Source organism: Taeniopygia guttata, chromosome 14 (assembly GCF_048771995.1).
Source record: "Taeniopygia guttata chromosome 14, bTaeGut7.mat, whole genome shotgun sequence".
Classification (NCBI taxonomy): Eukaryota; Metazoa; Chordata; class Aves; order Passeriformes; family Estrildidae; genus Taeniopygia; species Taeniopygia guttata.
This window is the reverse complement of record NC_133039.1, coordinates 1,465,509-1,477,647: the sequence shown is the minus strand read 5'-3', so window position 1 is coordinate 1,477,647 and position 12,139 is coordinate 1,465,509. Positions and strand designations below refer to the sequence as shown.

The 12,139-nt window shown below is 42.8% G+C and overlaps 2 protein-coding genes across 5 annotated transcripts in view; both read right to left on the bottom strand.

Moving 5' to 3' along the window:
* Positions 1-395: 395 nt before the first annotated feature.
* On the bottom strand, positions 396-4,058 carry BHLHA15 (basic helix-loop-helix family member a15). Of its 3 annotated transcripts, XM_072935681.1 has the most exons (3): positions 3,787-4,058; positions 1,964-2,077; positions 396-1,863 (listed from the first exon to the last, which is right to left on the bottom strand). In XM_072935681.1, exon 3 carries the CDS (start codon positions 1,825-1,827, stop codon positions 1,327-1,329), a length of 501 nt encoding a protein of 166 aa, XP_072791782.1. In that variant the 5' UTR covers positions 1,828-1,863; positions 1,964-2,077; positions 3,787-4,058; the 3' UTR covers positions 396-1,326. The 3 variants fall into 3 exon arrangements, with proteins under 3 accessions (XP_072791782.1, XP_030140562.4, XP_072791781.1); XM_030284702.4 differs by lacking the exon at positions 1,964-2,077 and having other exon boundaries at positions 3,787-4,055; XM_072935680.1 differs by lacking the exon at positions 3,787-4,058 and having other exon boundaries at positions 396-1,890; positions 1,964-3,765.
* A 937-nt stretch (positions 4,059-4,995) lies between these two features.
* Positions 4,996-12,139, bottom strand: part of LMTK2 (lemur tyrosine kinase 2) — a 41,315-nt gene continuing 34,171 nt past the window's right edge. Inside the window, exons 12-16 of one of the 2 annotated variants that reach the window (XR_005981893.2) lie at positions 11,535-11,670; positions 10,865-11,113; positions 9,630-9,755; positions 5,566-5,725; positions 4,996-5,381 (exon numbers count right to left, since the gene is read on the bottom strand). Coding sequence is in view for 1 of the 2 variants with exons in the window: in XM_012577867.5 (XP_012433321.5) it covers positions 9,727-9,755; positions 10,865-11,113; positions 11,535-11,670 (414 nt within the window). In the remaining variant the exon portion in view is untranslated. Of the gene's footprint in view, positions 5,382-5,565; positions 5,726-5,756; positions 9,756-10,864; positions 11,114-11,534; positions 11,671-12,139 lie in introns of those variants that run through there. The other variant, XM_012577867.5, reaches the window with a different exon arrangement.

Genomic DNA, 12,139 nt, shown 5'->3' with positions numbered 1-12,139 from the left:
TCATCCCCTCAGCTGTCTACAGCAAACTACAAACACATTCCAAACTGCACAAACCTTTTGTGATGGACCTGATAAATCCTTCCTCAGCCCCCATTCCTCCTTGGACAGCCCTCCTCTGCAGGAAAAGGACCAGGCCACAAACCAGTATCAATGCTAGTGATGGATGAGGTGCCAGATGTTTGCAGTGCCATCAGAGCACCGAGCAGCAGCCTCCTGTTCCATGGGGCATGTGGGGAGGGGAGCTGTGACACGCGGGCTCCAGGGGCACTTCCAGCTGAGGCCACTCCAGCTTCAGGTCCCCCAGGTATGAGAATACAAGAGGAAATTAGAGTTCCTCAGTGACATAAAACTTCTAACCACAGAAGGGGATAGGAGGAGAGGAATAAAAGAGCCTATTTTCCTTTATCAAGAGTTTCTGCTTCATTTATTGTTTACAGTATCAGAATCTAACACTAACCCAGAAAGAACCTGATCACATCACAGGCTTCATTAACAAGTAATTTAAACTGGCCAGAGCATAGTCTAACTTAAGACTATACTAAAGCATTTTTATCATTGTCTTGGCAAAAGTAAGTAATTTGTTCCTTATTTATTATTTGTATTACAATGGCACCCAGACATCCACTAAAGAAAATCTCCGTGAGGCAAGATGCTCTGGAAACACAGATCAGAACTGTCCTTACTCTAGAGAGCTTACAATCTAAGAAAGCTTTGCAGATGTTTGCATCAACAGATGCTTTTATGCCTTGCAATGTTCAAGATTACAAGGGCAGATCCACAGAAGTTAAATATCAAGATAAATAATAAGATTTGGTGACCAGTTTCCCATATATGCCACTTCAGTCACCAAGTCAGTCAAATGCTGTCATCAATTTTAATCTTCTCTTTAGCACAGCAGATGAGTCATTGAAAGGGTGGTAAACAGAGCTACAGCCAAGATTCTCAACAAACTCCAAGGAACTCAGGTGACAGACCTTAAAGGCTCGAGTCACTCTACTCCGGGTAGGATAATTTTCTGAAGTTACTAAATCACTATTTTCAAGTCAACTCCAGTGTTACAGGATAGGTATCCAGACCCTAGCACACTGCATAAACACATTCACTATGCTCTGAAAAATTCTGAAGGTTTAAGGTAATTATTTAATGTGCCATGTAACTATAGTCAGGAGTGTTACCTGTTTGTCTTTTTAAGAAAAAAAAAAATTGAGAGACTGGACGTAAAAATAACCTCTTTAAACCTTTAGGTAATGGCATGAATTATGATGTAAGAAGGAAAAACAATGACGGTAGTAGCTGGCAGTTGGTGTTTTGGCTAAAGTTATAAATCTATGTGGAATATTTCTGTAGATTTTCCTCATGCTCATCCTCCCCATGCTGCTGTTGATAATGCTGGTACAGTTTGGATCCCCAGGCTCCCCCCATCCCTTCTACTGCTGGAAAGTGTCCATTTGACATGTTGAGTATAATGGAGGTCAAGGATTTAATGTAGTTTTTGGCCAGTGTGAGAGTCTCTATTTTGGACAGCTTGTTCTCGGCTCTCACGTGCGGGATCACCTCGCGCAAGGCCTGGAAGGCGTTGTTGAGCTTGTGCATCCTCTGCCTCTCGCGCTCGTTGCTCTCCAGCCTCCTCAGCAGCCTGTCCTTACTGCTCCACGCACGCTTGGCTCTGCCTGTGGGGATCTTGCTGCTCTCCTTGTTCCCCCCACTCCTCCTTTCTTTGCGTCGCAAACATTTCACCAGTTCTTTTTTTCTCATTGCTGGCTCCTCAGAAAATGCTTCTTTGTCAACAGTTTGCCTTTGTTTCTTTCCTTTGGTTTTAGTCTTCATGTTTTGTTGGATGGACTGGTATTAATTATCAATGTGCTGCAAAAACATAACACCAATATTGAGCTGGGAGGAGAGCTTGCAGAGGGAATAGAGCACAAGTGAATGGAACCAGTGAAACAAAGATGTAGTGAATCACCTGCTGTGAAAAACAGACGCCTCTACTTTCGTAGAAACAGGCGTCAAAGCAGAGAGGTTTTTCCTTTATCATTGTACATAAGAGAAATTGGTCTCCAAGTTCTATTCAGTCTTTCTGTAGAAAAGTGAACCACAACTCAAAAATATGCAGAATACAACAGTCAGTGAGATCTGGTAACACATTGCCTCTGTTTCATCTCTCATGCTGCTGTTGTCTCCCAACTCCTCACTCCCCCACATTATAATAAAGCCATGCACCACTTCCATGTACATGTGCTGGCTTAGGGGGGTATTAGACGGACCCTCAGGCTCTTAAAGTAATTTCTCCTTGAACTCCTGATAACTGGTTTTTGTAGGCACAGGTTTCCACTGTGTGAGAGGAGTCCACTAGAGGGAAACATGGCACATTCTCAGGGAGAAGCTCCGACCCAGCCACGTGTTTTCAGCTGCAGCATCTCTGTGTTCTGGGCTAGTCCCTACCATACACACACACAAAAAAAGCCCTTCCCTCTTCCAACAACAATCTAATAATGGCAGGGCTGAACTGCAGTTACTGCCCCAGATCAACAGCAGCAGAGCAGGCCATATTCCAAGTTACCCAAAAAGACACAGCAATGTTCCTTCCTCTGCATTAGGTGACATCATTGATATTCTAACCCACTCAGCCCATATTCTGTGCCCACACTACATCTGAAGACAACAGCACCACAGCAACCCTGCCTCTAACGCCAACAATCAGTGTTACTAAGAAACATTCTCAAAATACGTTCTTTCCAAAGTCTTCCAGTTCATGTAGTCAGAAAAAGGTCTGGTGTGAAGAAAATACATTTTTATGCCAATATTTATTGTGTAGGAGCAGTTTGAGAGTTGGTGAGCCAATAAAAAATGAAGGAAAAATAAGAACAAAAAACGTAGCCCCAGATGTGAGACTGTCCCAGTACAACCTCAACCTTAGCTGGAGCAGGTGGTGGCTGTGTCTGGCAGGTCCCAGCTGTGCTGTGGTAAACACCCCCTCCTGTCTCGTTTCTCATTTCATTAAAGCCATCTTCAGCTGCTGGGCTTGCACAGTGACTCAGTTCTCTGCCTGTGAGAACATCCTAGCCATCCCCAGGTTCCTTATTACCAAAGAGGCAACTTTACCAAAAAGGACAGGAATTCACAAAGCAGCTGGGTTAAAGTAGCACCCAGGTGATGACAGCTGAAAGCACCAAGCAGCTTGTGTTGTGGGAGCCTAAAAAATGCTGGAGACACACAGGTATCTTCAGAGAGAAAACAGGTCCAAAGGCAAGAACCACGTTTCTTCTGGACCCTTTGTGTAAGTCACTTGGCAGAAAAGACACAGTTACAGTAGAGCACAAGAGGAGTAGGAGCTTCTCTGCCCAAGCAGCACTCCTGGGAAGCACTGCTGTTTGGAAGAAAACAGCCCACAGGATTTGGTGAAGAGGGACCTCATAGACACAGCCAGGAGAGAAAGCTGGAAGAAGATCCATGAGAAAGGAAGCTTCAGCAAACTGTGAGAGCAAAGTGGTCTTTAAAACTGCAGGCTGGGCAAAAGCAAGTGGGGTATAATGGGATAACAAGGTGCCTCGCTGGCAGGCTTGTTCTTAGACTGCCACTGCTGTAACCTAGAGAAGTAACCTTAGAGAGCCCCAGCTCAGCTGCTGGGAGTCCCAGGAAGGTGTTACCAGAGTGTGCAAGGAGCAAACAGATTGTGGAGGGATCAGGAGCAACAGACTGGAGCGGTCAAGAGAAACCAACGAGAGCAGCCAAATACCAGCACATTTAACACCTTGTGCAGCCCGGCATCCCTCTTCTGTGACTTACCCACTCCACCCGCTGCTGAGAAGGTGCCTGGGGCCCAATGGGCAACGCGGCAGGGACCCAAGGGAAGCCAGGAACAGCAGCAAGGGCTGTGGGGGCAACAGGGAGGGAGCGCTGCGTGTCCTCTGAGCGAGGCAGGGTCTGTCAGCAGGAGCGTGCGAGGGGCCCAGGCCCTGCCCTGGCCCGAGGAGCCGCGGGCAGGCGCTGCCCGAGCCCCGCAGGCGGAGGCAGCCGCGGGCAGGGCCGGCGCTGCCCCGGACACGTCGCTTTAGCGGCGGGGGCGGGCCCGGCGGGCGGGAGCTCCGGTCCCTCCGCGGGCAGGCTCCGGGGACAGGCTCCCCGGGCAGGGCAGGCACCCCCGGGGCAGGACAGGCACCCCGGGCAGGACAGGCACCCCCGGGCAGGACAGGCACCCCCGGGCAGGACAGGCACTGGGGACAGGCACCCCGAGCAGGACAGGCACCCCCGGGCAGGACAGGCACCCCCGGGCAGGACAGGCACCCCCGGGCAGGGCAGGCTCCGGGGACAGGCACCCCCGGGCAGGACAGGCACCCCGAGCAGGACAGGCACCCCCGGGGGCAGGACAGGCACCCCGGGCAGGACAGGCACCCCCGGGCAGGACAGGCACTGGGGACAGGCACCCCGAGCAGGACAGGCACCCCCGGGCAGGACAGGCACCCCCGGGCAGGACAGGCTCCGGGGACAGGCACCCCGGGCAGGACAGGCACCCCCGGGCAGGACAGGCACCCCCGGGCAGGGCAGGCTCCGGGGACAGGCACCCCGGGCAGGACAGGCACCCCGGGCAGGGCAGGCTCCGGGGACAGGCACTGGGGACAGGCACCCCGGGCAGGACAGGCACCCCCGGGCAGGGCAGGCTCCGGGGACAGGCACCCCGGGCAGGACAGGCACCCCCGGGCAGGACAGGCTCCGGGGACAGGCACCCCGGGCAGGACAGGCACCCCGGGCCGGACAGGCACCCCCGGGCCGGACAGGCACCCCCGGGCCGGACAGGCACCCCCGGGCAGGACAGGCACCCCGGGCAGGACAGGCACCCCCGGGCAGGACAGGCACCCCGGGCAGGACAGGCACTGGGGACAGGCACCCCGGGCAGGACAGGCACCCCGAGCAGGACAGGCACCCCGGGCAGGACAGGACAGGCACCCCCGGCCAGGGCAGGCACCCCGGTTGCAAGCTCTCATATTCTTTGATAATAAGTTCTATATAAGGTGACCAATTTAGTGCCATGGGATCTTCTGCATCTGTTCTCATTAATGACCACTGCCTTGGTCAAATTTCAGCCCAGTAGTTATATTTTACCTAATGAAGTTAAGTCATCTTGCTATCAGTTTCTCATTCCCAGGTCACAACAGCTGCCCTGCGAGGTGGGGGTTCCACAGGAGCCTCCACCAGCACCGCAGGGCTGCCCTGGGCCACCCCACCCCACCGCACGCTCCTCCTGCCTCACCGAGTGCCGGCCGGCAGCAGCCGCAGATCTCACCACGGCAGCTCCCGCTACACACCAGTGCTGCATTTATTTCCCTGCTGATTTTTGGTCCGTTCAGCACATGCATTTAAGATAGAAAAACCAAGCAACTCTCCTAGGAAGAAATTCAGTGAACACTGAGAAAGCATCATTAATCTGTTTTCTGAATCTATAAATTTCAAAATCCCCATTATTCCAACAGATCTCTAATTCTGTGATTGAAAACAAAAGTCAGTATTCAGAATTACACTGTTTCTGTTTTAATTATTGCTTCTCTACTGACTGTGTACACACTTTACCTGAAATTTTCACAGGGATGATGATACTGGAAGAATTTAAAGGTGAGTACACTATTTAGCGTGGACTCATCTGCTGGGACTGTGGCTTTGAACTTTTGGAACTTTCTCAACCTCAGGAGACTAATAAATATATCTTACAGTAGAACTACACTGCTGGCATCTGTTTAAAAATGAACAAACAGACAAAGAGATTATAAATATATAACTGTATTTTATTTTTAATATTAAATATTTTTAAATTACAAGCAGTTTCTTGAATCACACTATAATGATAATCAATATACAGTAGAAATTACAATTTAAAAATGTACACAATTTAAAGACATTTTGACCTGAAATTTCATTAACTATGATATATTGCCATAAACCTCATACCTGTATTAAATTACAATAGGAAAACCTCATACCTATGATTTTGTTACATAGTTTCTCATTTACAAATAGAATTGAACATAATATATACACACACATCAGTACCATTTATCATTTAAGTTACACCTACATCTGTGCAAGTTCAAACAATTTCATAAACAAAACTAACTGTAAGTCATATTCAAGTTTCTGAAAAACAGGCTGCTGGTATTACAAATACTTATTTTCAATAAGTTTATATGATGTTTGACTCTCCTCTAGATTTCTTCCCATTTTGTACCAAAACCATTAACATGTAAGACTTAAAGCTGAAGTAATTTTTTGAAGTAACACCATTCTTATTTAAGGCTATTTCTTATAAGGCTAATGTACTTGAATTCCACCTTTCACCAACTCCCACACAAATAGCCAAGTCACTGACACCTCACAATGCTGACATTTTAGGATAGTGCTTAATCATAAAAAAAAAAATAATCTTTCTACCAACCAGCCTCCTCATGAAAGATTGAGTATTACATAAAAATCTGCTAAAAATACTGATAAAAAGAATGAGGCTTAAATGGCTTTAATTAGTGCATCAACAAGGATATGAAAAAACAGTTAAATCTGCTCATTTTCATGAAAATGGCAATTTCCATAAATGCAGTTATACACAGTGTATCTGCAGCTGGGGCATTTGGGAGAGTACAGGTGTTCCCACTGAAACTGGACACACTTGTTGCTCTCTTGGCTTCTCACTACAGATCCTAATGTTCAAACAAACTTCTTCAGGTGGGAAAAATCATATCTTTTAAATACCTTTAGTAGCCAAATTGAGACAATGCCTTCATTATTCAAACAATCCAGGTACTCTACTAGAGAAGGAATTAAGCTGTAACCAGTCCTCATAATAAACCATTGAAAATAGATACATGTACTTCTAAAATGGAGATCAGGCTTAAGTAGCTAGTGCAAGAAATTACATAGAGTGTAATGAATGATTTGGAACAAATCCCCTCATTAGAATGTGACATGTTGGAATTACTGATTCATCTTCATTGTGCCACTTAACTGCCAGGCAGATATTTTAGTATTGCTAGTAGTTGATCAGATCTTTAAGTATCATTTTTTTACCCCAAAAGATGGTTTATATTATTGCAATCCAGCCTACTGGATTACTGAAATTAACATATATGTTTAAGTGATCTGAGTTAACTTTATTTATTTCTCTTCATTGTACAGCTAAAAAGGACATTACCTTGCTTAATATCATACACATCTCATTTTGGAAAAAATGCTCCTTTGGCAATTCATTAGCAATGAGTCCATTTGGACAAAGGAGTAAACTTTCACTTCCTGTGTAAGCTTTTCTTTAAACCCCGGTAAAGAATAAAAATCTTAGATTTCCATCAAGCAAAGGAAATTCCTGATGTGCAAGATAAACATCTAATTTTCCAGAATTACAAGGAACAAAATGCACAACCAAATTACAACATTCCAGAGCATAAGCTTTTATTTAACCCAGAACTATTTTTTTAAATAAAATTGTTCAAAATTAAGGCTGAACTCCAGGTCTGACAAGTTTTTCCCCACATAAGGCAGACAAGCCCACATGTTCCCTGCAGACCATTATGGAGTTTCATTCTTACAATGGTGAAAATTTAAAGACAGATGAGGTACCCTAAATCTAGCTGTATCAAGGAGTTTAATGTTGGAATTATGAAGTTTCTAAGCAATAGTTTGTGCACAAGGTCTATCACCAACATTTAAAAATATTTTCAGTAGTGCACAGCTTCCTTAAGCCCTCTACAGTATATACTGTAAGCCTGTATTAAGAACTACTTGACTTAGCCTTCTAAATAATGTTTTGGGAAAGGTCTGTAGGAAAATTCAGTTCCTCACTTCATACTGAAGAACAGTTCTGACTAACTCTGAACCTGAGTGCCTCATCAGAAAAAAGTATCTCAATTCATTGGCAACTTCAAACAACATGATAACGAAATTATTCCCTTTTAATCAGTATGGAAGCCGTTCTGCTTTAAGGGCTAAACAATGTAGGAAAAAAAACAGTTAACACATTCCTGTCATTTTTAAAACATACTTAAAAATCAAAATTAACACAGAGGTATACAAAAAAAAGAAACCACATCTGAAAATATCTAGTCCTCCCATCTCCATATGATGAAAATTCTCTGGTGACTGGATCTGGACACAGAGCACTTGGACCACCATTATCTCAAGCCCTGCCAAAACAACCGCTAAAATACAAAGTACTTCACATTTCAGTGCATTTGTATTTTAGTACAGGTAAACAAATACAAAGCCAGGTAAACTGTTCCTATCAGCGTTTCCTACAGATCTGAACTGCATAAGGCATTCCAAGAAGTCAGGGATTTGTTTCTCAACTGAACTCACTTTGGAGTAATAATTAAGAATATCTTTTTCCAAGCAGTTTAGAGGATTAAATCAGCTAAATGCATGGTAGAGCAAGAAGGTTAGTTAAGCCTCCCACTGTCTTCCCTTCCCTACAGGCTTCAGAGCAAACCTATTGTACTGCAGCCTTTGTTCAGAATGCATTTCAAGATGCACCATGGAGCTCTGCAGACATCTTAAAATGGATCTGGCCCTATAACGCGTGCAAAACTGGGCATTAACCATTCATCAAAATCTTAATTGCCATAACATCACTGAGAGGTAGATTTACCACAGGCCTCTGAATGGAGCCCAGATCTGCAGTCAGAAGAAGAGTGAGCTTCAAAATTCACAGAATGTACAACTGAAGGGCCAAGTGTACCCAAATCCAGTCTATTGAAATTAGTCTGTTTGTAAGATTCATAAATTCCAGAGTTTTGTACAACCAATTTTTCCTCCTCTTTCTCCAAGGCAGAAATTGTAGTAAAAACTGGAAGGCCCTTAACTTTGATATAGTCAGATGCTATTACAGTTTAAGCAGTCAGTAGGATCATATGTAGGAATTAAGAGACATTATCTCTTTAATCTAAAAATTCCAGAGTATATCATATATTCTTTTCCAGTTTCCTATAAAACATGAACACTAACAACCATTCTATAACCATTATCAATTTAGAAATGGTACTGAATATAAGATTTCAGCGAGTCTAACATAATACTCAGAAGTTATGTACGTTTTACGAGTACCGTGCATAGCAAAAGGCTACAAAAAGGACAAATTAAACTGGATAACTGGGCCAATTCAACTTGTCTTATTTTCCTTGAAAGATTTAAGATTTTGATTCTGTACATCATCAGGAAATAAAGGACAAATAATCCATAGTGCAATTGTAATAAGCAAAGTAATATGTAGTGATATCTTTTTGAATAAATATGGCTCACTACTGATCAACTATCATTCAAACAGTTCCATCAACACAGCCACCTGTTGCACAGGACAGGTATACACAATTCTACAACAGGTGTATGTTCAAATAGATAATGAACTACATGGAAAAATATAAAAAGAATATTATACAATCTCATACATAAACCAGATTGTAGTGTAATTGCTTTACTTGTTTAAGTTATCTGAAAAATACTTCAAGTACTTGAAAACAGCGGCAGAATTGTCTTTCAATGAAAAGCAAAATTGCACTGATTTAAAAATACATTACAAAGTTAAATACACATTCAAATTAATGTCCTGATTTAACATTGCTTTCAGTGTTTACTTCCATTTCTCAGTACTTCTTGATTACCTGTGTTACTCCAGGAGGATCCAGAGTTTAGATAAAGAAGTTTCAAACACAAAGTCTATGTGTTTTATGTATGGAGTCCAAGCACGTTTAAATTGATTTAATCTTTCTCTCCATCTTCACTGCTTCCTATTAGTAGAGGAAAAGTCATAAGATACAGTGAGATTCTTCTGCACAACGCTCACGTCTTTGTAAGACTCTTGCTAGAACTTGGCATTCTGCTCTTTTGCCCTTCCAAGTTTTGGTTAATTTTTCCCTACACTTTCAACTACTGTAAACATTTGGTTCATTTATTCATAGACATCTGCTCCAATCACACAGTTCAATGTCACTTCTTAGGACACATAAGGCAACACAGGATCTCCAAACTACTCTCTTATCTGTAAGTTACTAAGCAGCAAATATTATCTAATCAATAAGCACAATACAAGAACAATACAACTCTATATAACACCGATTACATATTTATAGACATTGACCATAAGCAAGGCTCTGCAATCAGTAATATTTGTTTTTAATAATGCAATGTGTTATCTAGATTAATATGCCAAACTGATTCAAGTGCTTATTTTTGCTTCTCTTAACCCTCAAAAATGTACCAAAGGTTAAAAAGGCTTTTAGTTACTGACAAGAAGGCTTGTTAATAAACACTGCTAGTACTCAATATTGCTCTGAATGGATTGTTTGGCTCTCCTAACACAAGCTACTCTATTCACAGCTCTAGAAAACATGCTGCAATTCTCAAGAGAATATCAATAATGTAATTTCTAAAAAGCAATATGAAAAGAATACTAAACTGTAAAATAAGCTTACACAATAATGTTCCTGGCATCCTCATCCTGTGCAATGAAAACACAATTGTGACTTAAGACAGTGCAATAATCAAAATTAATAACTGCCGCAGCGTGGCAGGTGCAACAGCAGTGCTGCAGGATTGCAGGGTGTTCATTTATACAAATACAGCACTTGGGTTTTTAACACAAAAACTGAGAGCTTATCTGTAAATGTTCCACAGGCTGTTCAACCACAGTTTTGTACCAACTAGGATGCAATAATCTCAATCTCCATGGAAAACTATGTCTTAACTGAAACACAAGACCAGACAAACTTTCACAGTGTTAAAAACGTACTTCTACATTTGGTATTTAAATAGAACAAGACTTATATATGTTCTTTTATCTTTACATAATGTTTTTAATTTATATCTTTAAAGTAATTATTATAACTAAATCACTTACCTCCTTGCTCTATATCTGAATCTGTAAGATGTGTAAGAGAAAAGCTTGCTATGTTTGCAGGAGAGATGGAGAATCTGGAATAAGGGGATGGATGTGACCAGTTCTGATCAAGAGTCCGGGAAGGCGGAGGTGGAGAGAAGTACTTTGATGGCTGAAGGGGTAGTTTAGAACCAATGAGACTATTAGCTGCCTTGGATATAAAGGTTGGCTCTGGAGAAGAGAAGTCATCATCCCACTCAAAACCCCCACCTTGGGGAGGGAAAGGAAAAAAAAAAACAACAAAAAGGAAGAAAGAAGAAAAAAGCTGCATTACAGTAATGTCATGTAAAGTCACCCAGAGTTGTACAAGAAGACTGGAAGATTACATTAACCCCAAACAAAACCTGTATCCCTGGGCAAGATTCTAGCCCAGGGAGTCACAAAGATCTGTCAGCCAGTTTGGCTGCCTCTCAGGCAACCCTGGACACATCAATATATAAACAGCCAGTATCACATCCCAGCTTTGCTCCTCAGAAACAAGAGAGCCCAGCTGCAGTGTGTACTTAGGATGCAAAATTGAAGCCAACATGGTCCAGTGAATTTACAGATCACATACAGTTTAATGACTTCTCATAAAAGGCTCTGCATAAAACAGCCTCGGCCCCTGCTGTGTATAAATATATTCATGTACCTTCTTCATCTGTTGAGCTTTCTGAATTTGCAAATCTGTTTAAGTAACCAGGACTGGAAGATGGAACAGGAGAGCTGCCAGCACCTTCCCCGTTCACGTCTATCCCACGGCTTCCCAGCTCCTTCGTTGGTGTTTCCTAAGGCAAACAAAGTCACTTGTTTAACTCTTTTTACACACCACGTCTCTGTGCCTTCAGATGCCAGCACCCACAAATACACTCCCCCATCCTGCCACCAAGTCAAATGTGGAATTAAAAGGTCTGTAAACTGTTACAACAACACAACAAGACTTTGAGTTACAGATTAGCACATGCAAGTACTTCTAAAGAAAGCTGCATCAAATCTATGCTAAAATGCACACAGGAAGCAATTATTTAAATATTATTTACTATACAAAAATTCATATTTGTAGGAACAAATGCCTTCCAACTGAAAGCAGTTCCCATATCAGCTTCACATGGGAAGAGGTTTTTTTCTCCTCTTTAATAAAGCCTTATCCCAACATTATTTCATTATTTTTTTATCCCCTAATCATGTTCAGGATAAAGAGCCAGACTTTGTACAGCCGGTATTGGAAGTAGCCAACATTTTATCATGTATTGAAAA

Excerpts from the sequence above, each read along its gene's own strand:
- BHLHA15 (XM_072935681.1), bottom strand. The coding sequence starts at position 1,827 with ATGAAGACTAAAACCAAAGGAAAGAAACAAAGGCAAACTGTTGACAAA.